The sequence below is a fragment of the Cherax quadricarinatus genome, chromosome 7 (assembly GCF_038502225.1).
Source record: "Cherax quadricarinatus isolate ZL_2023a chromosome 7, ASM3850222v1, whole genome shotgun sequence".
Taxonomy (NCBI): Eukaryota; Metazoa; Arthropoda; class Malacostraca; order Decapoda; family Parastacidae; genus Cherax; species Cherax quadricarinatus.
The window spans coordinates 54113968-54141596 of record NC_091298.1 but is presented as its reverse complement, the minus strand read 5'-3'; the positions used below and the strand labels follow the sequence as shown (position 1 = coordinate 54141596).

At 38.7% G+C, this 27629-nt stretch overlaps 1 protein-coding gene across 12 annotated transcripts in view; it reads right to left on the bottom strand.

Annotated features, from left to right (window-relative positions):
- Positions 1-928: 928 nt before the first annotated feature.
- The window catches only part of LOC128687040 (trans-Golgi network integral membrane protein 2), a 53378-nt gene continuing 26677 nt past the window's right edge, over positions 929-27629 (bottom strand). For 10 of the 12 annotated variants that reach the window (XM_070082455.1, XM_070082452.1, XM_070082453.1 and 7 more), the window contains one exon: positions 929-4297. Coding sequence is in view for 2 of the 12 variants with exons in the window: in XM_070082460.1 (XP_069938561.1) it covers positions 4294-4297 (4 nt within the window). In the remaining 10 variants the exon portion in view is untranslated. The remainder of the gene's footprint in view (positions 4298-27629) is intronic. The other 2 variants (XM_070082458.1, XM_070082459.1) reach the window with 1 other exon arrangement.

Below are 27629 nucleotides of genomic sequence, written 5' to 3'. Positions count from 1 at the left end.
TCTAAAATCATTTTGGCAAGCAAATACAGTGCACTCATTCAAAGTAAATTTTTCCTTCTGCAATACATAACCATAATTCAATCAATGTCATTATTCACAACTGTCAGGAAATTTAGACAAAAGGGAAAACATCCTTACCATATATGTCCAGAGATTCTGGGTTCTTAATCAGGTAAGCACCCTGTGGGAAGAATTGCACCCCTCCCAGAGAAGAGGCCCCTACTCTCAAGCACAAATACTCAAACCACACCACCACATTAAGGTAACTGTCAGGAGGGGCTCAGAGAGACGAGTCCTCAATACCCCTTACACATGTAAAATGTTTAACACTGCTTAGTATGTTCGTAAAATCGTTGAAGTTACAACTACATACTTCGTAAAAATTGTTAAACGTTTCTTTTTTTTTTTAAGAACACATTGGTAATTTCCCAACAAGGCAGGGGTGACCCACAGAAGGAAAACATTCACATCACTCAATCCATAACTTACTGTACCATAATTACTTTGAGTAAAACAACTAGCCTCTTAAACAGAAATTTGGAAAAGCTATAAACTCACTGTTTACCAGCAAACCTTATCATGGAGCCATTAGAAATTGATCTTTCAAGCAACTTTATACCAGTCACAGTGATCTGGCTATGGTAAACTGATGACTTTCTCATTATTTCATCCAAACATTTTATGCTGGAGAAGTGTTCCAAGCCCATGGCAGCTGTCCTAAATTCAATCAAATAGCAATCAATTCCACATAACAAGATTTTTCAATATGTTTTATGAATAATACTGATCGTACCAATAGAAGTAGGAGAGACATCACATAATAACCAATTTACATGAAGCTAGAGAAACCTGAATTCAGTTCATACCGAAGAATGAGACTAACATCTAGTCCTTCCTAAAGACACTATTCATCAAGAATGATAAAACATTTGTATTTAAACTTTATTTTAATATTTATGGGTGAACTGCTAAACCTGTATGGGTCATACAACAACTTATAGGCTAAGAGCTTTTATCCAACTTCACTCATTGCAAAGTCCAGCCCCTATCTAAAGTATACACCTACCATCCGACTTACGACCTGCTCGACTTACAACCGTGTTTTTTATGCCAAATTTCTGGGAAATAAACAACTATTTGTGTTGTACACAGTGTTTATCCTAAACCTTACAGTATAAAACACAGTACTAACAGCATAAAAAGTGAAGTAAAACATGAAATACCAAAATAAAACAATAAAATAAAGTCATTACAAAAATGTTTTGTTGATATTCAGTAGTAAAGTTCGACTTACGACCGGTTTCTCGGAACCGAACTCGGTCGTAAGTCGGATGGTAGGTGTACTAACCCACACAACAGTCGGTTAATGCCCTGGTACCTATTTATTACTGAGTGAACAGGGACAGTGGGTGAAAGGAAACTCGTCCAAGGCTTCATCCACTTAAGAACGAACTTGGGCTCTTTAGTTATGAGTGATGATACCACTGAGCAATGATACCAGAGCAAGGAGGAATGTATTTTTTCTTAAGTGAGCTTAGGATCTGTATCTACCTGGGGTCTACCTGGGTGTTCCAGGGTGTTCCCCTGCAGTTCAATCCTGCATTTTTTTTTTTGAAGAAAAACGAAAAAATCACCATTGATTTTTTCAGTACCTTAAAATTGTAAAAAATATATCCTGATTGAGTGCAAAGATGTCATGATACTCAGTGAAAGAGACTAAAAACCTAATAGCAGTTCTATAATTTTACTGAAGTGCCACTCTAACCATGTTATATGTACCAGTTCTTTCAAGTATTTTTTTTTTTCCATTACTTATTTCCATACCTCTACTTCTCTGGGGTCAAGATTTATCTTCAGTCCTGCCAGGAACTAAATGATACTGACTTTTGAAGCAAGGGTCACAAAAATTTTGTGCACATGAAGTGAGACCACTTAATATGACTGGAACAGCACTACAATCATCCACTACCTATGCTCTTGTTTCCACCTTCTTTTTTGTTGGGATATACTGTATACATTCTTTAATTTATATATTTTTTATATTAAAATGCTTTGCTTACATACTTGTTCATACTTGGTATTACTGAGCAATGTGTTCAGACATATTTTGTAAAATACTTTTACTCAATTATCCAACGATGCCATAACAATCAGTACATAAATCAAGACACAGGAACCAGGTACCAGTATAGAACCAATTACTAGAATGAATTATTAAATATATAAATTACTTTGTATGAATAATTTGAACATAACATATTCTATCATTAGGAAATCATACTTGAGATTACAGTACAGTACAGCTAACACAACACCAGATGTGTCATATTTTGTTTTGTAAATTCTATTAAATATTAAGATTGTGGATGCAACTGAAAATCCTCATTAATCAGTAATATGGACAATATAACACTTCTGGAAAAATTCTACACTCATATCAATCATAAAATTTATAACTTTTTCAATTTTTTTAAAAAGTATTGATCTCTTTCCACAAGAAGTAGTGGCAAAGAAAATGCACTGATTTTCTTTGTCAATTTAATTCTTTCCAGTAAATACAGAAGAAATAACCAGCTCCTTATTCCTACCATTTTGGCCACCTATGACATGCATAGAGTACAGTACTAGGGTAGAGGAAAACACTATCTGATTAATCACTATGTGAAGTATTTAAATGAATAAATAACTATGTTATTCAGGGTAGTTTAAAAGAGTAAAAAGACATTAGGGCTACTTTTTTTATACTTCACCCTTAACTAGTCTCAGGTCTTCCTTAAAACAAAACAAAAAAATAATCTGATTTTAATTAAACATCTCAAAATTAAGTTTAAAACAAATTTCTCAATTTTAGGTTTATATTTAAAAAGGTTTGTGGTCAAACTATGAACAAATGGACTGGAGCTTATAAACTATCTTGTGCATATGGGTGCTTAGAACTGACTAGAATACATCACTGATGGTACTACAGCTAAATTCTATACTTTTTACCTAGTCTTGCACAGTTAAAGAATGAAGGATTTCACAAGTGCATGGTTAACAGTGTGCACAACTAAAGAGCAAAATCACCCACATGCATGGCTAACCATGTACACAATACAAGAGTGCACAGGGTCCCATGAGCATGGTTAATTGTGCACACAAATGAATGAAATGGCTCCCATGTGTATGGTTATATATGCACACAAAAGAATGTACAGGTTCTCATGTACATGGCTATGTAAACAGTGACTGAAGTGCCAATATCACACATGCATAGTAAAATTTTTTTAAAACTGGTTTCACTATATATGAACAGTGTGTTTAGCAAAATGTATGATAAAAACCATGTACATGTGAAACAATGTATTCAATATTTGTGAAAAACAAGGGAGTTAAAGATGAAAGCCATAAAAATATCTTTCAGTTATTCTGATGATGATCTCTAACCCTGCATTATTGAACACGGCTGCTGACATACAGTAGTGGGAACTTTAATTACTGTGACAAAATGAATTTCAAGTAGCTGATCTTCTTGAGGTAGTCCATACTCTTCCACTGTACCTTCATGTCAGTGTTTCCTGATTTACAAAGAAAGGTATTAGTCTGATCCAAGACCAACCAGCGTGAACATAACATACTGTATAATAAGTCCTCACTTAATGTCGCCAATAGGCTTGGAAACTGCAAATTCAAGAGAAACGATTATCGTATGATTATCGTATAATTTACAAATTTTTATTTTGCAATAATATATATTCATTGTATTCATTCAATATTTTTCTCATTAATGTTATAACGAAACGACATTATTCGAGGACCTGCTGTATATTTGCAGAAAATTTCTTACATGTTTTAGGTCATTTTGTTTGCTACAACACTATATATTTTTTAAAAATTATCACCATGGCAACTTTTAAATTAAGGTAATTCTAGAAAATAAATTTCATTAAACTATTTTCAACTGATCAGTTTCTATATTCAACAGTAAGTCAGTTATCCATTTAACACTATAAAGGTTCAAGGAATTAAGTTTTTATAGTGAACATTGCCAATTAATGTATAATTTTCCCAACAATAATCTGTTAACTAGCTAAACAAAAAACAAAAAAACAAAAAAAACATGCAAGGTTATGTAGGATGTTACTGACAAGTAATGATTTCAGGGCAGCCAGAATAATGCACAAGCATTAAACACTATTTGTAACACATTAGTTTCAGTAAAAAATTATATTGCCTCCAGATGAATAAGCATTGGCCTCTATGTCAGGTCTGGGTATGGATGATAAAGGTAGAGCAACTGCTGGGGTAGGCTCATCACCTGGGAAAAAAATGAATAAGCAACAGTTAAAAAAAAAAATTAAAATTAAAGAATTGTACATCTATTGAAAACTCAATAAATAATAACATTAACCAACATGTTTTATACAGTTCAGAAACCAAATAGGCTGTTTTAAACTAACCTTGATGCTCTGATCACGAATCTGAGCTTGTTTAATCTCTATTACATAAATTTTCTTAAAATCTTATGATCAATTGTTTGGATATTTAAGGTTGAACAACCACATTATATATGTTACCTAACAATTATAGGTGTTATATTATGAATAGATATTCAGTGTGGTCCTAGGTAGTAGGTTGGTAGACAGCAACCGCCCAGGGAGGTACTACTGTTCTGCCGAGTGAATGTGAAACGAAAGCCTGTAATTGTTTTACATGATGGTAGGATTGCTGGTGTCTTTTGTCTGTCTCATAAACATGCAAGACTTCAGGTACGTTTTGCTACTTCTACTTACACTTAGGTCACACTACACATACATGTACAAGCATATATATACAGTGGACCCCCGCTTAACGATCACCTCCAAATGCGACCAATTATGTAAGTGTATTTATGTAAATGCGTTTGTACGTGTATGTTTGGGGGTCTGAAATGGACTAATCTACTTCACAATATTCCTTATGGGAAAAAATTCGGTCAGTATTGGCACCTGAACATACTACTGGAATGAAAAAAGTTCGTTAACCGGGGGTCCACTGTATATATACACACACCCCTCTGGGTTTTCTGCTGTTTTCTTTCTAGTTCTTGTTCTTGTTTATTTTCTCTTATCTCCATGGGGAAGTGGAACAGAATTCTTCCTCCGTAAGCCATGCGTGTCGTAAGAGGCGACTGAAATGCCGGGAGCAAGGGGGTGGTAACCCCTTCTCCTGTATATATTACTTAATTTGAAAGGAGAAACTTTCGTTTTTCCTTTTGGGCCACCCCACCTCGGTGGGATACGGCCAGTGTGTTGAAAGAAAGATTCAGTGTAGTGCATGCAATGACAAGAAATAATCTTTCTTAATGTAAAACATTAATAAATTAAATACATATGTATGAGAGTACAGTGGTACCAAAACTCTTTTACGGGTATGAAGCATGGGTTATGAATGCTGCAGCAAGGAGAAGGCTAGAGCCTGTGGAGATGTTGTGACTGAGGGCAATGTGTGGTGTCAATATTATGAAGAAAATTCATAACTTGGAAATTAGGAAGTGTGGGATTACTTGGATATTTAGAGAGGGAGGAACAAAATATGATGATTTGGAGGCATAAAAATCTGTAATGAAGGTAAGGCAGGTAGGGGTCATCCTAGGAAAGGTTGGACAAACGGGGGTAAAGAGGTTTTGAATGCAAGGGGCTTAGACATCCAGCAAGCATGTTTGAGTATGTTCTGGAGGTGGGAAGCACAGTGCCTGCACTCTGAAGGAAGTGCGGGGATATTTGCAGGTTGGAGGGGCACCTGAACTGAAGTAACGGCACATCTCTGGCAAGACAGTGATGGAGTGAATGATGGTAAAAGTGCTTCCTCTTTTTCATGTCACCTTACCTTGGTGGGAGATAGCCCACCAAGGTAGGGTGTTCAACTGTGGAGAAGCTAACTGCTGCTGTTATTAGGCCCAGATACCATAATGAAGAACTTGCCAAAATGTGTTTAACATTGGTCGATTCTATGCCAAAGCATGTTGCAATGCGCATAAAAGCAAAGTGAAGTAATATCTCTTATTAAATTATCTGTCTCATCATTGCCATATACTTTTCACATAAACGTTTTATTTCAACACTGTCCCAATTAACATGCACACTACTGTATATATATAACTTCTTCTTTCAACGAACCAGACTTATCCCAGTGAGGCAGGGTGGCCCCCCCCCAAAAAAAAAAAAAGTATCTCCTTTTACATTTAGTAATATATACAGGAGAAGGGGTTACTAGCCCCTTGCTCCTGGCATTTTAGTCACTTCTTACAACATGCATGGCTTATGGAGGAAGAATTCTGTTCCACTACCCCATGGAGGTAAGAGGAAATAAACAGAGAGAGAAAGAGAGAGAGGAGAGAGAGGAGAGGAGAGAGAGAGAGGAGAGAGAGAGAGAGGAGAGAGAGGAGAGTGAGAGAGAGAGAGAGTGAGAGAGTGAGAGTGAGAGAGTGAGAGTGAGAGAGTGAGAGTTAGAGTGAGAGAGTGAGAGAGTGAGTGAGAGAGTGAGTGAGTGAGAGAGAGTGAGAGAGAGAGTGAGAGAGAGAGTGTGAGAGAGAGTGTGAGAGAGAGTGTGAGTGAGAGTGTGTGTGTGTGTGTGTGTGTGTAATATATATATATATATATATATATATATATATATATATATATATATATATATATATATATATATATATATATATATATATATATATATATATATATATATATATATATATATATATATATATATATATATATATATATTTATATATTCAACAAGTCGGCTGTCTCCCACCGAGGCAGGGTGACCCAAAAAAGAAAGAAAATCCCCAAAAAGAAAATACTTTCATCATCATTCAACACTTTCACCACACTCGCACATTATCACTGTTTTTGCAGAGGTGCTCAGAATACAACAGTTTAGAAGCATACACATATAAAGATACACAACATATCCCTCCAAACTGCCAATATCCCAAACCCCTCCTTTGAAGTGCAGGCATTGTACTTCCCATTTCCAGGACTCAAGTCTGACTATATGAAAATAACCGGTTTCCCTGAATCCCTTCATTAAATATTACCCTGCTCACACTCCAACAGATCGTCAGGTCCCAAGTACCATTCGTCTCCATTCACTCCTATCTAACACGCTCATGCACGCTTGCTGGAAGTCCAAGCCTCTTGCCCACAAAACCTCCTTTACCCCCTCTCTCCAACCCTTTCGAGGACGACCCCTACCCCGCCTTCCTTCCCCTATAGATTTATATGCTTTCCATGTCATTCTACTTTGATCCATTCTCTCTAAATGACCAAACCACCTCAACAACCCCTCTTCTGCCCTCTGACTAATGCTTTTATTAACTCCACACCTTTTCCTAATTTCCACACTCCGAATTTTCTGCATAATATTTACACAACACATTGCCCTTAAACAGGACATCTCCACTGCCTCCAACCGTCTCCTCGCTGCTGCATTTACCACCCACGCTTCACACCCATATAAGAGTGTTGGTACTACTATACTTTCATACATTCCCTTCTTTACCTCCATAGATAACGTTTTTTGACTCCACATATACCTCAACGCACCACTCACCTTTTTTCCCTCATCAATTCTATGATTAACCTCATCCTTCATAAATCCATCCGCTGACACATCAACTCCCAAGTATCTGAAAACATTCACTTCTTCCATACTCCTCCTCCCCAATTTGATATCGAATTTTTCTTTATCTAAGTCATTTGACACCCTCATCACCTTACTCTTTTCTATGTTCACTTTCAACTTTCTACCTTTACACACATTCCCAAACTCATCCACTAACCTTTGCAATTTTTCTTTAGAATCTCCCATAAGCATAGTATCATCAGCAATTCCCATTTTGAATTTGATTCCCCAAAATTTAATCCAACCCCTCTCCCGAACACCCTAGCATTTACTTCCTTTACAACCCCATCTATAAATATATTAAACAACCATGGTGACATTACACATCCCTCTCTAAGACCTACTTTTACCGGGAAGTAGTCTCCCTCTCTTCTACACACCCTAACCCGAGCCTCACTATCCTCATAAAAACTCTTTACAGCATTTAATAACTTACCACCTTTTCCATATACTTGCAACATCTGCCACATTGCTCCTCTATCCACTCTATCATATGCCTTTTCTAAATCCATAAATGCAATAAAAACTTCCCTACCTTTATCTAAATACTGTTCACATATATGCTTCAATGTAAACACTTGATCTACACATCCCCTACCCACTCTGAAACCTCCCTGCTCATCCGCAATCCTACATTCTGTCTTACCTCTAATTCTTTCAATTATAACCCTACCGTATACTTTTCCTGGTATACTCAGTAAACTTATTCCTCTATAATTTTTACAGTCTCTTTTGTCCCCTTTCCCTTTATATAAAGGGACTATACATGCTCTCTGCCAATCCCTAGGTACCTTCCCCTCTTTCATACATTTATTAAACAAAAGTACCAACCACTCCAACACTATATCCCCCCCTGCTTTTAACATTTCTGTCATGATCCCATCAGTTCCAGCTGCTTTACCCCCTTTCATTTTACGTAATGCCTCACGTACCTCCCCCACACTTACATTCTGCTCTTCTTCACTCCTAAAAGATGGTATACCTCCCTGACCAGTGCATGAAATTACTGCCTCTCTTTCTTCCTTAACATTTATAAGTTCCTCAAAATATTCTCGCCATCTACCTAATACCTCCATCTCCCCATCTACTAACTCCCCTACTCTGTTTTTAACTGACAAATCCATACTTTCCCTAGGCTTTCTTAACTTGTTTAACTCACTCCAAAATTTGTTTCTTATTTTCATTAAAATTTCTTGACAGTGCCTCTCCCACTCTATCATCTGCTCTCCTTTTGCACTCTCTCACCACTCTCTTTACCTTTCTTTTACTCTCCATATACTCTGCTCTTCTTATAACACTTCTGCTTTGTAAAAACCTCTCATAAGCTACCTTTTTCTCTTTTATCACACCCTTTACTTCATCATTCCACCAATCACTCCTCTTTCCTCCTGCCCCCACCCTCCTATAACCACAAACTTCTGCCCCACATTCTAATACTGCATTTTTAAAACTATTCCAACCCTCTTCAACCCCCCCACTACTCATCTTTGCACTAGCCCACCTTTCTGCCAATAGTCGCTTATATCTCACCCGAACTTCCTCCTCCCTTAGCTTATACACTTTCACCTCCCTCTTACTTGTTGTTGCCACCTTCCTCTTTTCCCATGTACCTCTTACTCTAACTGTAGCTACAACTAAATAATGATCCGATATATCAGTTGCCCCTCTATAAACATGTACATCCTGGAGCCTACCCATCAACCTTTTATCCACCAATACATAACCTAATAAACTACTTTCATTACGTGCTACATCATACCTTGTATATTTATTTATCCTCTTTTTCATAAAATATGTATTACTTATTACCAAATCTCTTTCTACACACAGTTCAATTAAAGGCTCCCCATTTACATTTACCCCTGGCACCCCAAATTTACCTACTACTCCCTCCATAACATTTTTACCCACTTTAGCATTGAAATCCCCAACCACCATTACTCTCACACTTGATTCAAAACTCCCCACACATTCACTCAACATTTCCCAAAATCTCTCTCTCTCCTCTACACTTCTCTCTTCTCCAGGTGCATACACGCTTATTATAACCCACTTTTCACATCCAATCTTTATTTTACTCCACATAATCCTTGAATTAATACATTTATAGTCCCTCTTTTCCTGCCATAGCTTATCCTTCAACATTATTGCTACTCCTTCTTTAGCTCTAACTCTATTTGAAACCCCTGACCTAATCCCATTTATTCCTCTCCACTGAAACTCTCCCACCCCCTTCAGCTTTGTTTCACTTAAAGCCAGGACATCCAGCGTCTTCTCATTCATAACATACACAATCATCTCTTTCTTATCATCTGCACAACATCCACGCACATTCAGACTTCCCACTTTGACAATTTTCTTCTTCTTATTCTTTTTAGTAATCTTTACAGGAAAAGGGGTTACTAGCCCATTATTCCCGGCATTTTAGTTGACTTTTACAACACGCATGGCTTACGGAGGAAAGATTCTTATTCCACTTCCCCATGGATATAAAAGGAAAAGTAATAAGACCAAGAACTATTAAGATAAAATCAAAGAAAACTCAGATGAGTGTGTATAAATAAATGTGTACATGTATGTGTAGTGTGACCTAAGTGTAAGTAGAAGTAGCAAGACATACCTGTAATCTTGCATATTTATGAGACAGACAAAAGACATCAGCAATCCTACCATCATGTAAAACAATCACAGACTTTCGTTTTACACTCACTTGGCAGGACGGTAGTACCTCCCTGGGAGGTTGCTGTCAACCAACCTACTATATATATATATATATATATATTTTTTTTTTTTTTTTTCAACAAGTCGGCCGTCTCCCACCGAGGCAGGGTGACCCAAAAAAGAAAGAAAATCCCCAAAAAGAAAATACTTTCATCATCATTCAACACTTTCACCACACTCACACATTATCACTGTTTTTGCAGAGGTGCTCAGAATACAACAGTTTAGAAGCATATACGTATAAAGATACACAACATATCCCTCCAAACTGCCAATATCCCAAACCCCTCCTTTAAAGTGCAGGCATTGTACTTCCCATTTCCAAGACTCAAGTCCGACTATTTGAAAATAACCGGTTTCCCTGAATCCCTTCACTAAATATTACCCTGCTCACACTCCAACAGATCGTCAGGTCCCAAGTACCATTCGTCTCCATTAACTCCTATCTAACACGCTCACGCGTGTTGTATATATGTGTGTGTGTGTGTGTGTGTGTGTGTGTGTATGTATGTATGTATGTATGTATGTATGTATGTATGTATGTATGTATATATATATATATATATATATATATATATATATATATATATATATATATATATATATATATATATATATATATCTTTCTTTCTTTCTTTCAACTCACCGGCCGTATCCCACCAAGGCAGGGTGGCCCAAAAAGGAAAACGAAAGTTTCTCTTTTTAAATTTAGTAATTTATACAGGAGAAGGGGTTACTAGCCCCTTGCTCCTGGCATTTTAGTCGCCTCTTACAACACGCATGGCTTACAGAGGAAGAATTCTGTTCTACTTCCCCATGGAGATAACAGGAAATAAACAAGAACAACAACTAGAAAGAAAACCCAGAGGGGTGTGTATATATATGCTTGTACATGTATGTGTAGTGTGACCCAAGTGTAAGTAGAAGTAGCAAAACGTACCTGAAATCTTGCATTTTCATGAGACAGGAAAAAGGACACCAATCCTACCGTCATGTAAAACAATTACAGGCTTTCGTTTTACACCCACCTGGCAGGACGGTAGTACCTCTCTGGGGCAGTTGCTGTTTACTAACCTACTACCTAGGATATATATATTTACATGTATATATACATGTATATATACCATCTTTTAGGAGTGAAGAAGAGCAGAATGTAAGTGTGGGGGAGGTACGTGAGGCATTACGTAAAATGAAAGGGGGTAAAGCAGCTTGAACTGATGGGATCATGACAGAAATGTTAAAAGCAGGGGGGGATATAGTGTTGGAGTGGTTGGTACTTTTGTTTAATAAATGTATGAAAGAGGGGAAGGTACCTAGGGATTGGGGGAGAGCATGTATAGTCCCTTTATATAAAGGAAAAGGGGACAAAAGAGACTGTAAAAATTATAGAGGAATAAGTTTACTGAGTATACCAGGAAAAGTGTACGGTAGGGTTATAATTGAAAGAATTAGAGGTAAGACAGAATGTAGGATTGCGGATGAGCAAGGAGGTTTCAGAGTGGGTAGGGGATGTGTAGATCAAGTGTTTACATTGAAGCATATATGTGAACAGTATTTAGATAAAGGTAGGGAAGTTTTTATTGCATTTATGGATTTAGAAAAGGCATATGAGAGAGTGGATAGGGGAGCAATGTGGCAGATATTGCAAGTATATGGAATAGGTGGTAAGTTACTAAAAGCTGTAAAGAGTTTTTATGAGGATAGTGAGGCTCAGGTTAGGGTGTGTAGAAGAGAGGGAGACTACTTCCCAATAAAAGTAGGTCTTAGACAGGGATGTGTAATGACACCATGGTTGTTTAATATATTTATAGATGGGGTTGTAAATGAAGTAAATGCTAGGGTGTTCGGGAGAGGGGTTGGATTAAATTTTGGGGAATCAAATTCAAAATGGGAATTGCTGATGATACTGTGCTTATGGGAGATTCTAAAGAAAAATTGCGAAGGTTAGTGGATGAGTTTGGGAATGTGTGTAAAGGTAGAAAGTTGAAAGTGAACATAGAAAAGAGTAAGGTGATGAGGGTGTCAAATGACTTAAAGAAAAATTGGATATCAAATTGGGGAGGAGGAGTATGGAAGAAGTAAATGTTTTCAGATACTTGGGAGTTGACGTGTCGGCGGATGGATTTATGAAGGATGAGGTTAATCATAGAATTGATGAGGGAAAAAAGGTGAGTGGTGCATCGAGGTATATGTGGAGTCAAAAAACGTTATCTATGGAGGCAAAGAAGGGAATGTATGAAAGTATAGTAGTACCAACACTCTTATATGGGTGTGAAGCTTGGGTGGTAAATGCAGCAGCGAGGAGACGGTTGGAGGCAGTGGAGATGTCCTGTCTAAGGGCAATGTGTGGTGTAAATATTATGCAGAAAATTCGGAGTGTGGAAATTAGGAAAAGGTGTGTAGTTAATAAAAGTATTAGTCAGAGGGCAGAAGAGGGGTTGTTGAGGTGGTTTGGTCATTTAGAGAGAATGGATCAAAGTAGAATGACATGGAAAGCATATAAATCTATAGGGGAAGGAAGGCGAGGTAGGGGTCGTCCTCGAAAGGGTTGGAGAGAGGGGGTAAAGGAGGTTTTGTGGGCAAGGGGCTTAGACTTCCAGCAAGCGTGCATGAACGTGTTAGATAGGAGTGAATGGAGACGAATGGTACTTGGGACCTGACGATCTGTTGGAGTGTGAGCAGGGTAATATTTAGTGAAGGGATTCAGGGAAACCGGTTATTTTCATATAGTCGGACTTGAGTCCTGGAAATGGGAAGTACAATGCCTGCACTTTAAAGGAGGGGTTTGGGATATTGGCAGTCTGGAGGGATATGTTGTGTATCTTTATACATATATGCTTCTAAACTGTTGTATTCTGAGCACCTCTGCAAAAACAGTGATTATGTGTGAGTGTAGTGAAAGTGTTGAATGATGATGAAAGCATTTTCTTTTTGGGGATTTTCTTTCTTTTTTGGGTCACCCTGCCTCGGTGGGAGACGGCCAACTTGTTGAAAAAAAAAAAAAAATATTATAGGTAGTAGGTTGGTAGACAGCAACCACCCAGGGAGGTACTACCGTCCTGCCAAGTGAGTGTAAAACTAAAGCCTGTAATTGTTTTACATGATGGTAGGATTGCTGGTGTCTTTTGTCTGTCTCATAAACATGCAAGATTTCAGGTATGTCTTGCTACTTCTACTTACACTTAGGTCACACAACACATACATGTACAAGCATATACATACACACCCCTCTGGGTTTTCTTCTATTTCCTTACTAGTTTTTGTTTATTTCCTCTTACCTCCATGGGGAAGTGGAACAGAATTCTTCCTCCGTTAGCCATGCATGTTGTAAGAGGCGCTAAAATGCCGGGAGCAAGGGGCTAGTAACCCCTTCTCCTGTATATATTACTAAATGTAAAAGGAGAAACTTTTGTTTTTCCTTTTGGGCCACCCCGCCTTGGTGGGATATGGTCGATGTGTTGAAAGAAAGAAAGATGATGTATATATTATAGGTAGTAGGTTGGTAGACAGCAACCACCCAAGGAGGTACTACCGTCCTGCCAGGTGAGTGTAAAACGAAAGCCTGTAATTATTTTACATGATGGTAGGATTGCTGGTGTCTTTTGTCTGTCTCATAAACATGCAAGATTTCAGGTATGTCTTGCTACTTCAACTTACACTTAGGTCACACTACACATACATGTACAAGCATATACATACACACCCCTCTGGGTTTTCTTCTATTTTCTTTCTAGTTCTTGTTTCTGTTCATTTCCTATCTCCATGGGGACTAAAATGCCAGGAGCAAGGGGCTAGTAACCCCTTCTCCTGTATATATTACTAAATGTAAAAGGAGAAGCTTTTGTATTTCCTTTTGGGCCACCCCGCCTCGGTGGGATACGGCTGGTGTGTCGAAAGAAAGAAAGATATATACATGTATATATTTTTTAACAAGCTGGCTCTCTCCCACCAAGGCAGGGTGACCCAAAAAAAAAATTCCCAAAAAGAAAATACTTTCATCATTATTCAACACTTTCACCTCACTCATACACAGTCATACAAACATTTACATTGGTGTTTTCACTTGTGTTCAGTAATGCTCTCCCACACCTGTATCCAGCCATCAAGCTTATTAGGTTTCCCTGATATCTCCTTTCCATGATGGCTATGTCTTGGTGAAAGTGTTCACCTTGGGTTTTATTTTACAAAAACTGTACGTGTTAGAGCAAAACTAAGCTCATGTATGAATTCAGCATCATAAAATCAACCAGAAACAAGTTTTTAAATGTGAACTGAAACCAGTGTTGGCCTGTGTAATTAGTATACTGGTAGCTTTTATGAACAAGAATTAGGTGAATACTTGATCATGCTGTAAAATGTTAGAATTCAGAATGCAAAGGGTATAGAAAAATACAAATAGAAAATGCCTGGCAACCAAGCCTAATTTATACAAATGCAGCTTAGAAAAAATTCTTGCCAAATAAACTAAGTTGGCAAGTTTTGAATAAAAGAGTAAAATAACTAAAACAAAATTAGTACATACTTTCTACTAAGTTGTCAAAATAAGAGTAAAATATGATTAGAATGAAGAAACAGATTACACTACTGGACTGATTAATTTGGGGGATTGTTTTATTTTCTTAGGCCAATCGTAAAACATACTGTTTATATAGAAAACTTGGACATAGTCATCCTAATTTTTATAGAGTATTCTTATGTCAGTATATGTGGTATATTTGATGAATTGGGTTTGTGTGCACTTCCCTATTTCGTGTGGTAAAAGCTAAGAATGTCTGAGGTGTATTTCCCTGTGTGTGTCTTTGCTTTAGTTTAATGTGCCAGCCCATATTTTTTTTTATTCTTTTATGTTCTTAGAAATGCTCTACACTAACTGTCAAACATATCCTGTCATGTTGTCTTAATATGTTCAGTATTCAAGTGTTATTATCTTGTTCCCTTCAATACAAGTAGCACTGAATTTAGACAAACATATTTTCCTTAGTAGCTACTAAGCTTACAAACTACTTTGCCTAGTAAGGTTGATACAGTATCACAGTGAGATGCTGGTATTTAACACAAGGTGGATTTTTTTATTATCACACTGGCCATCTCCCTCTGAGGCGGGGTGACCCAAAAGTGAGGTACATATTTACCATCATTCAACTGCTATCTTGCCAGAAGTGTACTGACAGCAAAATTCAAATAACCCTTTGAGCCGTAACATTTTGACCCCTCCTTTAGAGTGCAGGCACTGTATGTGCCATCTCCAGGACTGAAGTTTGACTAACTAGTTTACCTGAGTCCCTTCATAAATGTTACCTACTCTCACTCCATTGTATGTCATGTCATAAAAACCACTTGTCTCCACTCACCCTGATCTAACATGCTCATACTAGACTCTTGGATGTTTAAACCCCTAACAAAAAACACCCTCTTAATCTCCTTCCTTCAGCTCTTCCTAGGATGATCCCATACTGCTCCTTTCCACTCCAGATTTATATACCCTTCTTAGTCATCCTATTCTGTTCCATTTTCTCTTAACCCTTTTGTTGTTAGTCCCATTGTTCAACAGTTCTGAAGACAGTCAGTCCCATAGTATTACGCCATGAACCCCACTCACTCAGATAAGCTGCGAGCAGTAAATTTCAGCCTAGATGAGAATGTGCCTATGTGCTAAGTGTGCACCATATAAAAAATTCCTGCAGCACAGTGCATAGCGAGAAAAAAAAAACTATGACCGTGTTTTTGGTTTAAAACAGCGACTTTGTGGTATATTTTTGTACGGTTTTTGTGGTAGTATTCTCGGTTTCTAGGTCTCACTTGATAGACTGAAAGATATACAGTACAGTATTACAGAAATAAGATAAAATTTTGACTGGTTTCCAGACTGAAAGCAGTATGAAATTGAGCTTAAAGTAGTGGAAATGTTTGATTTTTGCCAATATTCCATAGTACACAAATGATGTCACTTGTCGAAAATGCACCCAACTAGCCAGTCTAATATGCATTTAGGTATGCACTGACATTATTTATACAATTACAGTGGAATCCCGGTTTTCATCCTTAATCCGTTCCAGAAGGCCAGTCAAAATCCAAAATGGACGAAAACCGAAGTAATATTTCCCATGAGAAATAATGTAAATCCAATTAATCCATTCCAGACACCCAAAAATATTAACAAAAAATACATTTTATAGAGAATAACTATAGTTTTACATACAGAAAACAATGAGAAATTAATATAAGTGACTAATTCTAATGGATAAATGAACATTTAAATCATTTCTACCTTTATTGAAGAGACTTATTGGCATATGGAAGACGGCAAGGAGGGGAGAGGGAGGAGAGGTTATTGTTTGGAAGGGGAATCCCCCTCCATAAGGACTTCAGGCATCAAAGCCCTATCTGGGGTTACTTCCCCTTTTTGTCTTTTACTGGCACTAGAAACCAGGTTGAGAGTCACTGGACCATGCAGACACGGCTTGCAACAGCTTTGTTAGGGTGATATTTCCCCAGCAACTCTTCCACATCCTAGCTACATGATATTTAATGCGGCCCTGAGCCATATTATTACCATCGACATACCATGTTTACTGAGTTTAACTGTATCTAACAACTATTTTTAGATGCCATCATAAACAAAGGGAGAAGTAATTAATAATTCATGTCGAAATTGTAAACAAAAGCATAATGTATTAACCCGTAAATGGTCCAAACGTATATGTACGTTTTTACCGCTAGTGCCCCAAACGTATATACAGGTCTCCCTCAACATTCGCGAGGGTTAGGGGATCAAGAGCCTCGCGAATGTTGAAAAACCGTGAATGTTTGGTGCCCCAATACATTGTAGGGAAATATAATACAATACTGCTTCCTTAACTTGTTGAACCGTGAACAACCATAAAATACATGAAAACGTCATAAACTGTACTAAAAATATACATGTTATGCTTTAATAACATGTATGTTATTAAATACCACAGACTCCGCCATTGCCTCCACCAATGCTTCCACCACTTCCTCAACCACTGCGAGTCCCTACTACCCTCCCTCCGACCCCCGCAACTGGCAGCCAGCCCTCCCACCACTCAGTGTGGCGAGTGTTTTGTTTGTTCATTATTTGCTATTAAACTACAGTATAAATAATGCAAACCCATTCATGACTGCATATTGGAATGGCTATTCGGACAGGTATTGGATGGTGACATCATGTGTTTACTCTTGAACACAGCAAATAATCAAGCATTTCTGCTACTGCTAATAATAACAATAGTAATAATAATAATAATAATAATAATAATAATAATAATAATAATAATAATAATACGATATAATTGAAGAAGGAAATTGTACAAAAATACGAGGGAGTGGTTGACACATCGTCAGTGTGGCTTTGTTTATGTTGGAGTGAGCATTAGTCTCCGTGCTCTTCCAAACATTTCACAATAATTCAGCAGTTGAGGCAGTGGTATTTAATAACATATATGTTATAAATAATAATAGTACATATTATTAATAACATGTATTATTATTATTAATAACATGTATGTTATTAAATACCACTGCCTCAACCGCTGCCTCAACCACTGCCTCAATCGCTGCCTCAACAGCTGCCTCAATCGCTGTCTCAACAGCTGCCTCACCCACTGCCTCAATCGCTGCCTCAACAGCTGCCTCAACCACTGCCTCAATCGCTGCATCAACAGCTGCGTCAACCACTGCCTCGATTGCTTCCTCAACAGCTGCCTCACCCACTGCCTCAATCGCTGCCTCACCCACTGCCTCAACAGCTGCCTCAACCACTGCCTCAACAGCTGCCTCACCCACTGCCTCAATCGCTGCCTCAACAGCTGCCTCAACCACTGCCTCAATCGCTGCCTCAACAGCTGTCTCACCCACTGCCTCAATCGCTGCCTCAACAGCTGCCTCAATCGCTGCCTCAACAGCTGCCTCAATTGCTGCCTCAACAGCTGCCTCACCCACTGCCTCAATCGCTGCCTCAACAGCTGCCTCAACCACTGCCTCAATCGCTGCCTCAACAGCTGTCTCACCCACTGCCTCAATCGCTGCCTCAACAGCTGCCTCAATCGCTGCCTCAACAGCTGCCTCAATTGCTGCCTCAACAGCTGCCTCACCCACTGCCTCAACAGCTGCCTCAATCGCTGCCTCAACAGCTGCCTCACCCACTGCCTCAATCGCTGCCTCAACAGCTGCCTCAACCACTGCCTCAATCGCTGCCTCAACAGCTGCCTCACCCACTGCCTCAATCGCTGCCTCAACAGCTGTCTCACCCACTGCCTCAATCGCTGCCTCAACAGCTGCCTCACCCACTGCCTCAATTGCTGCCTCAACAGCTGCCTCAACCACTGCCTCAATCGCTGCCTCAACAGCTGCCTCACCCACTGCCTCAATCACTGCCTCAACAGCTGCCTCAACCACTGCCTCAATCGCTGCCTCAACAGCAGCCTCAACAGCCGCCTCAATCTCTGCCTCAACCACTGCCTCAATCGCTGCCTCAACAGCTGCCTCAACAGCTGCCTCTACCACTGCCTCTACCACTCCAGTCGCACTCAATCTACAAGCACCAAACAATGAATTATTGTTAAATGTTTGGAAGAGCACGGAGACTAATGCTCACTCCAGCATAAACAAAGCCACACTGACGATGTGTCAACCACTCCCTCGTATTTTTGTACAACTTCCTTCAATTATATCGTATTTATTATTATTATTATTATTATTATTACTATTGTTATTATTAGCAGTAGCAGAAATGTTTGATTCTTTGCTGTGTTCAAAAGTAAACACATGATGTCACCGTCTAATACCTGTCCAAATAGCCATTCCAATATGCAGTCATGAATGGGTTTACATTATTTATACTGTAGTTTAATAGCAAATAATGAACAAACAAAACACTCACCACATTGAGTGGTGGGAGGGCTGGCTGCTAGTTGCGGGGGTCGGTGGGAGGGTAGTAGGGACTCGCAGGTGGCGGGAAACTTGAATATGATTTGGCGGCTGGGAATTTGGTGGCTGGGAATTTGGCGGTTGGGAATTCGTGAATGAGTGAAGCCCGCGAAAGCTGAAAACGTGAATGTTGAGGGAGACCTGTATACGTTTTATTTTTCATACATTTTGCCAATTTCACACAAATTTGAAAAGATGCCAATTTCCAAAAAGGGTCCAGAATAAACAAGAAAGACATTCCTGGCACTAAAATAACATTTCCTCTGTTCATTAGTCACGTCCCCACACCCCTCTTACATTCTTTTGCTTTCCACTTTGAATTTTTATTCTCACAAAAAATAGAAGATTTACTGTTATGCAGACTACTGCAATAGTGTAGAAATGGTATAAATAATATCGGCGCACTTGTGAAAGAATATCAGACTCGCCAGTTGACCTGTATTGGATGCGTAGCATGATTTGTTTACTTTTGAACTTTGGAAAAAATCGAAGATTTCTGCTACTTTGAGCTCAATTTCAAGATACTTTTCATTGTAAAACCAATCAAAATCATCTCAATTTCTGTAATATTTCTTCCATTCTATAAAATGAGACCAGGAAAACTAGAATACCATCATAAATACCATACGAAAATACAGTGCAAAGTCGCTGTTTTAAACCAAAAACACTGTCAAAGTTTTTATTTTCTCATTATGCACTGTGTGCTGCAGGATTTTTTTTATACTGCGCACACTGACCACATAGACCCATTCTTTCATATATAGGCCTACCAGCTTTCTCTCACTAGATTTGAGGGCGCTAGAATTTAGGCGTACTAGTACGTCAAAAACCCTGGTGCGTAAGCCGTACTAGTACATCGGAAACCCTGAAAGGGTTAAAGCCCACACTCTCATGTGACAAGCCTGTTAGTGGTAAGGGCAAACTCCTACTGTATGCAGATGACAGAACATTCTTAATTTTTTTTTTTTCAACAAGTCGGCCATCTGCCACCTAGGCAGGGTGACAAAAAAAGAAAGAAAATCCCCAAAATGAAAATATGTTCAATCATCATTCAACACTTTCACCTCACTAATACATAATCACTTTTTGCAGAGGTGCCCACACACAGCAGTTTAGAAGCATATATAAAGATACAATATAAAGTGACCTGAAATAATTACAATATCAGGGCCCCAATTATATATATACTATCCTCTTACACATCCCACCAAACTGCCAATATCCCAAACCCCTCCTTTAAAGTGCAGGTATTGTACTTCCCATTTCCAGAACTCGAGTCCGGCTATATAATAATCAGCTTTCCTGAAACCCTTCACTAAATATTACCCTGTTCACACTCCAACAGCTCGTCAGGTCCCAAAAACCATTTGTCTCCATTCACTCCTATCTAACACGCTCATGCACACTTGCCGGAAGTCCAAACCCCTCGCCCACAAAACCTCCTTTACCCCCTCCCTCCAACCTTTTCGAGGACGACCCCTACTCCGTCTTCCTTCCCCTACAGATTTATACGCTCTCCATGTCATTCTACTTTAATCCATTCTCTCTAAATGACTAAACTGCCTCAAAAACTCCTCTTCAGCTCTTTGACTAATACTTTTATCAACTACACACCTTCTCCTAATTTCCACACTTCAACTTCTCTGCATAATATTTACACCACAAACTGCCCTTAGATAGGACATCTCCACTACCTCCAACCGCTTCCTCACTGCAGCATTTACAATCCAAGCTTCACACCCATATAAGTGTGTAGGTACCACTATACTTTCATACATTCTTTTCTTTGCCTCCAGTGATAACACTTATTTGTATCCACACATACAGTGGAACCTCTACTTGCAAGTTTAATCTGTTCCATGACCTTGCTCGCAACTGGATTTGCTGGTTTGCAGAGTCAATTTTCCTCATTTAAATTAACTGAAATGCAATTAATCCATTCCAGTGGAATTCTGTGCTTCAATCATTTCGCTAATATCAACTCTACGTCTTATTTACCTATCTCACTTCATCTAATATGACATAATAAACAATACAAATAACATAGAAACTTGATATATATACTCTAAAATGAATAAAATATGTAATTCATGTAGTGGTATGGGCGGTGTCGGCGGCCGACGAGTGTTTTTCTGGAGACATGACAAAATACTTCTTGAATAATTTCGCTATCATCAACTCTACGGTTTATTTATCTATCACAGCTCATCTAATATGACATAACAAACAATGTAAATAACATGGAAACCTGATATGTACTGTATGTCATTGTATATGTGGTGGCGGCGGCAGCAGCCGCCAACTAGAGTTTGTCTGGAGACAGGACAAAAGACCCCTTGAATATTTCATTGTCATCAACTCTACGGCTTATGTATCTATCACAGTTCATCTAATATGAAATAATAAACAATATATTATTTTTGTTTTATCAGTCGGCTGTCTCCCACTGAGGCAGGGTGACCCAAAAAGAAAGAAAATCCCCAAAAAGAAAATACTTTCATCATCATTCAACACTTTCACCACACTCACACATAATCACTGTTTTTGCAGAGGTGCTCAGAACACAACAGTTTAGAAGCATATACGTATAAAGATACATAACATATCCCTCCAAACTGCTAATTATTATTATTACAATACATTATTATTATAATACATATTATTATTATTATTACATTATTATTATTACAATATACGTATTATTATAATTATTATTACAATACAGTGGACCCCTGCTTAACGATCACCTCCAAATGCGACCAATTATGTAAGTGTATTTATGTAAGTGCATTTGTACGTGTATGTTTGGGGGTCTGAAATGGACTAATCTACTTCACAATATTCCTTATGGGAAAAAATTCGGTCAGTACTGGCACCTGAACATACTACTGGAATGAAAAAAGTTCATTAACCGGGGGTCCACTGTATAAATAATTTGTAATTTTTATTCACACAAAAAATATAAGATTTACTGTTATGCCTTATTGCAATAATTGTATAAATAATGTCAACCCATTCACGACTATATACTGGAATGGACAGTGAAGTCATTTGTTTACTCTTGAACATAGCCAAAACAATCGAACATTTCTCCTGTGTTGAGCTCAATTTCAAGGTGCTTTTCAACGTGAAAGCTATCAAAATCATATCTATTTCTGTAATATATCTTCCAATCTATCAAGTGACACCAAAAACACGAGAATATAACCATAAAAACCATACGAAAATACTGCTAAGGGGTGACTAATTGCTGTAAAGTGAACTCCATTATTTATGCATAGATTTCTTTCATTTTTGGTGTATGTTAAGAAGCATCTTTCAATCATACATAGCCCAAGTTTCAATAAGATAGTCCAACAAACAAATGAGATACAATTCCCTAGATCAAGAGCAAGAGCCCCTCACCAGTGTCAAGGAACCTGCCTTGAGGTCTGCTTGCTTATGGAAATTTTGCTTGCGTATGGAAACAAAAAATCGACCCATCGACTGCTCGTATTCGGAAAAACTCGCACGTGGATGCGCTTGCAAGAAGAGGTTCCACTGTACCTCAACGCACCACTCACCTTTTTTTCCCCTCATCAATTCTATGGTTAACCTCATCCTTCATAAACCCATCTGCTGACACATCAACTCCCAAATATCTGAAAACATTCACTTCTTCCATACTCCTTCTCTCCAATGTGATATCCAATTTTTCTTTATCTAAATCATTTGATACCCTCATCACCTTACTCTTATCTACATTCACTTTCAACTTTCTACCTTGAAACACCCTTCCAAACTCGTCCACTAACCTTTGCAACTTTTCTTTAGAATCACAGTATCATCAGCATAAAGTAACTGCGTCAACTCCCATTTTGTATTTGATTCCCCATAATTAAATCCCACCCCTCTCCCCAACACCCTAGCATTTACTTCTTTTACAACCCCATCTATAAATATATTAAACAACCATGGTGACATTACACATCCCTGTCTAAGACCTACTTTTACTGGGAAATAATCTCCCTCTCTTCTACACACCCTAACCTGAGCCTCATTATCCTCATAAAAACTCTTTACAGCATTTAGTAACTTACCACCTATTCCATATACTTGCAACATCTGCCACATTGCTCCCCTATCCACTTTATCATATGCCTTTCCTAAATCCATAAATGCAATGAAAACTTCCCTACCTATATCTAAATACTGTTCACATATATGCTTCAATGTAAACACTTGATCTACACATCCCCTACCCACTCTGAAACCTCCTTGCTCATCTACAATCCTAATCTCTGTCTTACCTCTATTTCTTTCAATAATAACCCTACCGTACACTTTTCCTGGTATACTCAGTAAACTTTTTTTTTTTTCAACAAGTTGGCCGTCTCCCACCGAGGCAGGGTGACCCAAAAAAGAAAGAAAATCCCCAAAAAGAAAATACTTTCATCATCATTCAACACTTTCACCACACTCACACATTATCACTGCTTTTGCAGAGCAGCTCAGAATACAACATTTTAGAAGCATATAAGTATAAAGATACACAACATATCCCTCCAAACTACCAATATCCCAAACCCCTCCTGTAAAGTGCAGGCATTGTACTTCCCATTTCCAGGACTCTAAGTCCGACTGTATGAAAATAACCAGTTTCCCTGAATCCCTTCACTAAATATTACCCTGCTTACACTCCAACAGATCGTCAGGTCGCAAGTATCACTCGTCTCCATTCACTCCTATCTAACACGCTCATGCACGCTTGCTGGAAGTCCAAGCCCCTTGCCCACAAAACCTCCTTTACCCCTCTTTCCAACCCTTTCGAGGACAACCCCTACCCCTCCTTCCTTCCCCTATAGATTTATATGCTTTCCATGTCAACTTATTCCCCTATAATTTTTACAATCTCTTTTGTCCCCCTTCCCTTTATATTAAGGAATTATACATGTTCTGCCAACCCCTAGGTACAGTTCTTAATTAACTGTCAAAAAAATACCTACAGGACATAACTGAAGTATTATTACTGGAATTACAGTCTTGTAATAAATGGTTAACAAATAAACTGTTGCTGCACTAAAAGAAAAACAGAAGCATATTATTCGACCCAAAAGGTAAATTGAAAAGTTTAAGTAATTCCAGTATACAATGGGCATGCTTAACATAATTGCATGATGTAATTCTGAATAAAACCAACAAAAAACGTACTGCTCTTTTCCCGTTTAACAAACACCTCCTGCTTGTATAATGACCAGATTCCGGGCTGCTAATCCCTCTTCCTTAACTACTGTATCTGCTCATGCAACACCCAGATAATGTTTATATGTTCATTGTTTACTTCTTCACAGGTCTCCACAGCCATTTTGTGCATCAACAGTCAACACACACTGTTTTCATATTCTCTACATCATCAGGTACAATGAGGAAAATGGAGATAATGTTTAAGTATAAATTGTGTACCACCCTGGGATAAACAGGATGTGTCAAATAGAGGAGCAATGTCATATACTGTACTCTCTTCCACCACCAATCCCTCCCTTCATCAGAGACGAGTCCATTGTTTAGTAGCAGCATGGTAGTGTTCTACTCCCCGGCCTAGAGGCCACTGCAACTTTAGAATCCCACTAAGCATTGGCAGCTCATAGCACCAGTAATGCCTATACTATTGTACCACATCAAACTTCTATTTTTAATAATTTTTATCTCAAAAAAAAAAGTCGCTTGTATATGCATTGAAAACAAACAATAGATTTTTCCTGTAATATATTTGTCAGTTTGCATATTATTTTAGCATAAGGTTGATGAAGTCATATGTCTGGCAGTGAGCATCTGGGGAGACTGCAGCACTGCAGCTCCCATGGACGAGCCACCACTACCACTAAGTCAATGGTCTAGGTACTGTCACAACCCTTCAATCCAACAATAATAAATATATATATGATAATTTTTTTTTTTGTAATGCACACCATTAGACATCAACGTAATAACGGAACTACCTCTGATAATTAGTGTGCATTTTTTTTTTAATTTTTCGTTAAATTTTTTTATAGAACTTAAGATTTTTTTTTTTTTATTATCACACTGGCCGATTCCCACCAAGGCAGGGTGGCCCGAAAAAGAAAAACTTTCACCATCATTCACTCCATCACTGTCTTGCCAGAAGGGTGCTTTACACTACAGTTTTTAAACTGCAACATTAACACCCCTCCTTCAGAGTGCAGGCACTGTACTTCCCATCTCCAGGACTCAAGTCCGGCCTGCCGGTTTCCCTGAACCCCTTCATAAATGTTACTTTGCTCACACTCCAACAGCACGTCAAGTATTAAAAACCATTCGTCTCCATTCACTCCTATCAAACACGCTCACGCACGCCTGCTGGAAGTCCAAGCCCCTCGCACACAAAACCTCCTTTACCCCCTCCCTCCAACCTTTCCTAGGCCGACCCCTACCCCGCCTTCCTTCCACTACAGACTGATACACTCTTGAAGTCATTCTGTTTCGCTCCATTCTCTCTACATGTCCGAACCACCTCAACAACCCTTCCTCAGCCCTCTGGACAACAGTTTTGGTAATCTCGCACCTCCTCCTAACTTCCAAACTACGAATTCTCTGCATTATATTCACACCACACATTGCCCTCAGACATGACATCTCCACTGCCTCCAGCCTTCTCCTCGCTGCAACATTCATCACCCATGCTTCACACCCATATAAGAGTGTTGGTAAAACTATACTCTCATACATTCCCCTCTTTGCCTCCAAGGACAAGTTCTTTGTCTCCACAGACTCCTAAGTGCACCACTCACCCTTTTCCCCTCATCAATTCTATGATTCACCTCATCCTTCATAGACCCATCCGCTGACACGTCCACTCCCAAATATCTGAATACATTCACCTCCTCCATACTCTCTCCCTCCAATCTGATATCCAATCTTTCATCACCTAATATTTTTGTTATCCTCATAACCTTACTCTTTCCTGTATTCACTTTTAATTTTCTTCTTTTGCACACCCTACCAAATTCATCCACCAATCTCTGCAACTTCTCTTCATAATCTCCCAAGAGCACAGTGTCATCAGCAAAGAGCAACTGTGACAACTCCCCCTTTATGTGTGATTCCTTATCTTTTAACTCCACGCCTCTTGTCAAGACCCTCGCATTTACTTCTCTTACAACCCCATCTATAAATATATTAAACAACCACGGTGACATCACACATCCCTGTCTAAGGCCTACTTTTACTGGGAAATAATTTCCCTCTTTCCTATGTACTCTAACTTGAGCCTCACTATCCTCGTAAAAACTCTTCACTGCTTTCAGTAACCTACCTCCTACACCATACACCTGCAACATCTGCCACATTGCCCCCCTATCCACCCTGTCATACGCCTTTTCCAAATCCATAAATGCCACAAAGACCTCTTTAGCCTTATCTAAATACTGTTCACTTATGACAGTCTTATGTGTTTCACTGTAAACACCTGGTCCACACACCCCCTACCTTTCCTAAAGCCTCCTTGTTCATCTGCTATCCTATTCTCAGTCTTACTTTTAATTCTTTCAATAATAACTCTACCATACACTTTGCCAGGTATACTCAACAGACTTATCCCCCTATAATTTTTGCACTCTCTTTTGTCCCCTTTGCCTTTATACAAAGGAACTATGCATGCTCTCTGCCAACCCCTAGGTACCTTACCCTCTTCCATACATTTATTAAATAATTGCACCAACCACTCCAAAACTATATCCCCACCTGCTTTTAACATTTCTATCTTTATCCCATCAATCCCGGCTGCCTTACCCCCTTTCATTTTACCTACTGCCTCACGAACTTCCCCCACACTCACAACTGGCTCTTCCTCATTCCTACAAGATGTTATTCCTCCTTGCCCTATACACAAAATCACAGCTTCCCTATCTTCATCAACATTTAACAATTCCTCAAAATATTCCCTCCATCTTCCCAATACCTCTAACTCTCCATTTAATAACTCGCCTCTCCTATTTTTAACTGACAAATCCATTTGTTCTCTAGGCTTCCTTAACTTGTTAATCTCACTCCAAAACTTTTTCTTAAGATATATACAGAATAATGTCTTTCCCCATCTTTAAATTATAACATGGGACTGTATGGGTAAATGCAATTCTGCACCAGTCCTCCACAACTCCTCGAGTTTCACTTGACCCCCCTCCCCCCTTCCACCTCATGTCTAATCCACTGGCTTCCTTCCCAGCTCTTCCACAACTCACAACTCACTAATACCCAATTTTAGAAAAAACTATTCCAAACTGGGGTATTTTTACAAGCAGAAAACTATTGGGCTTCAT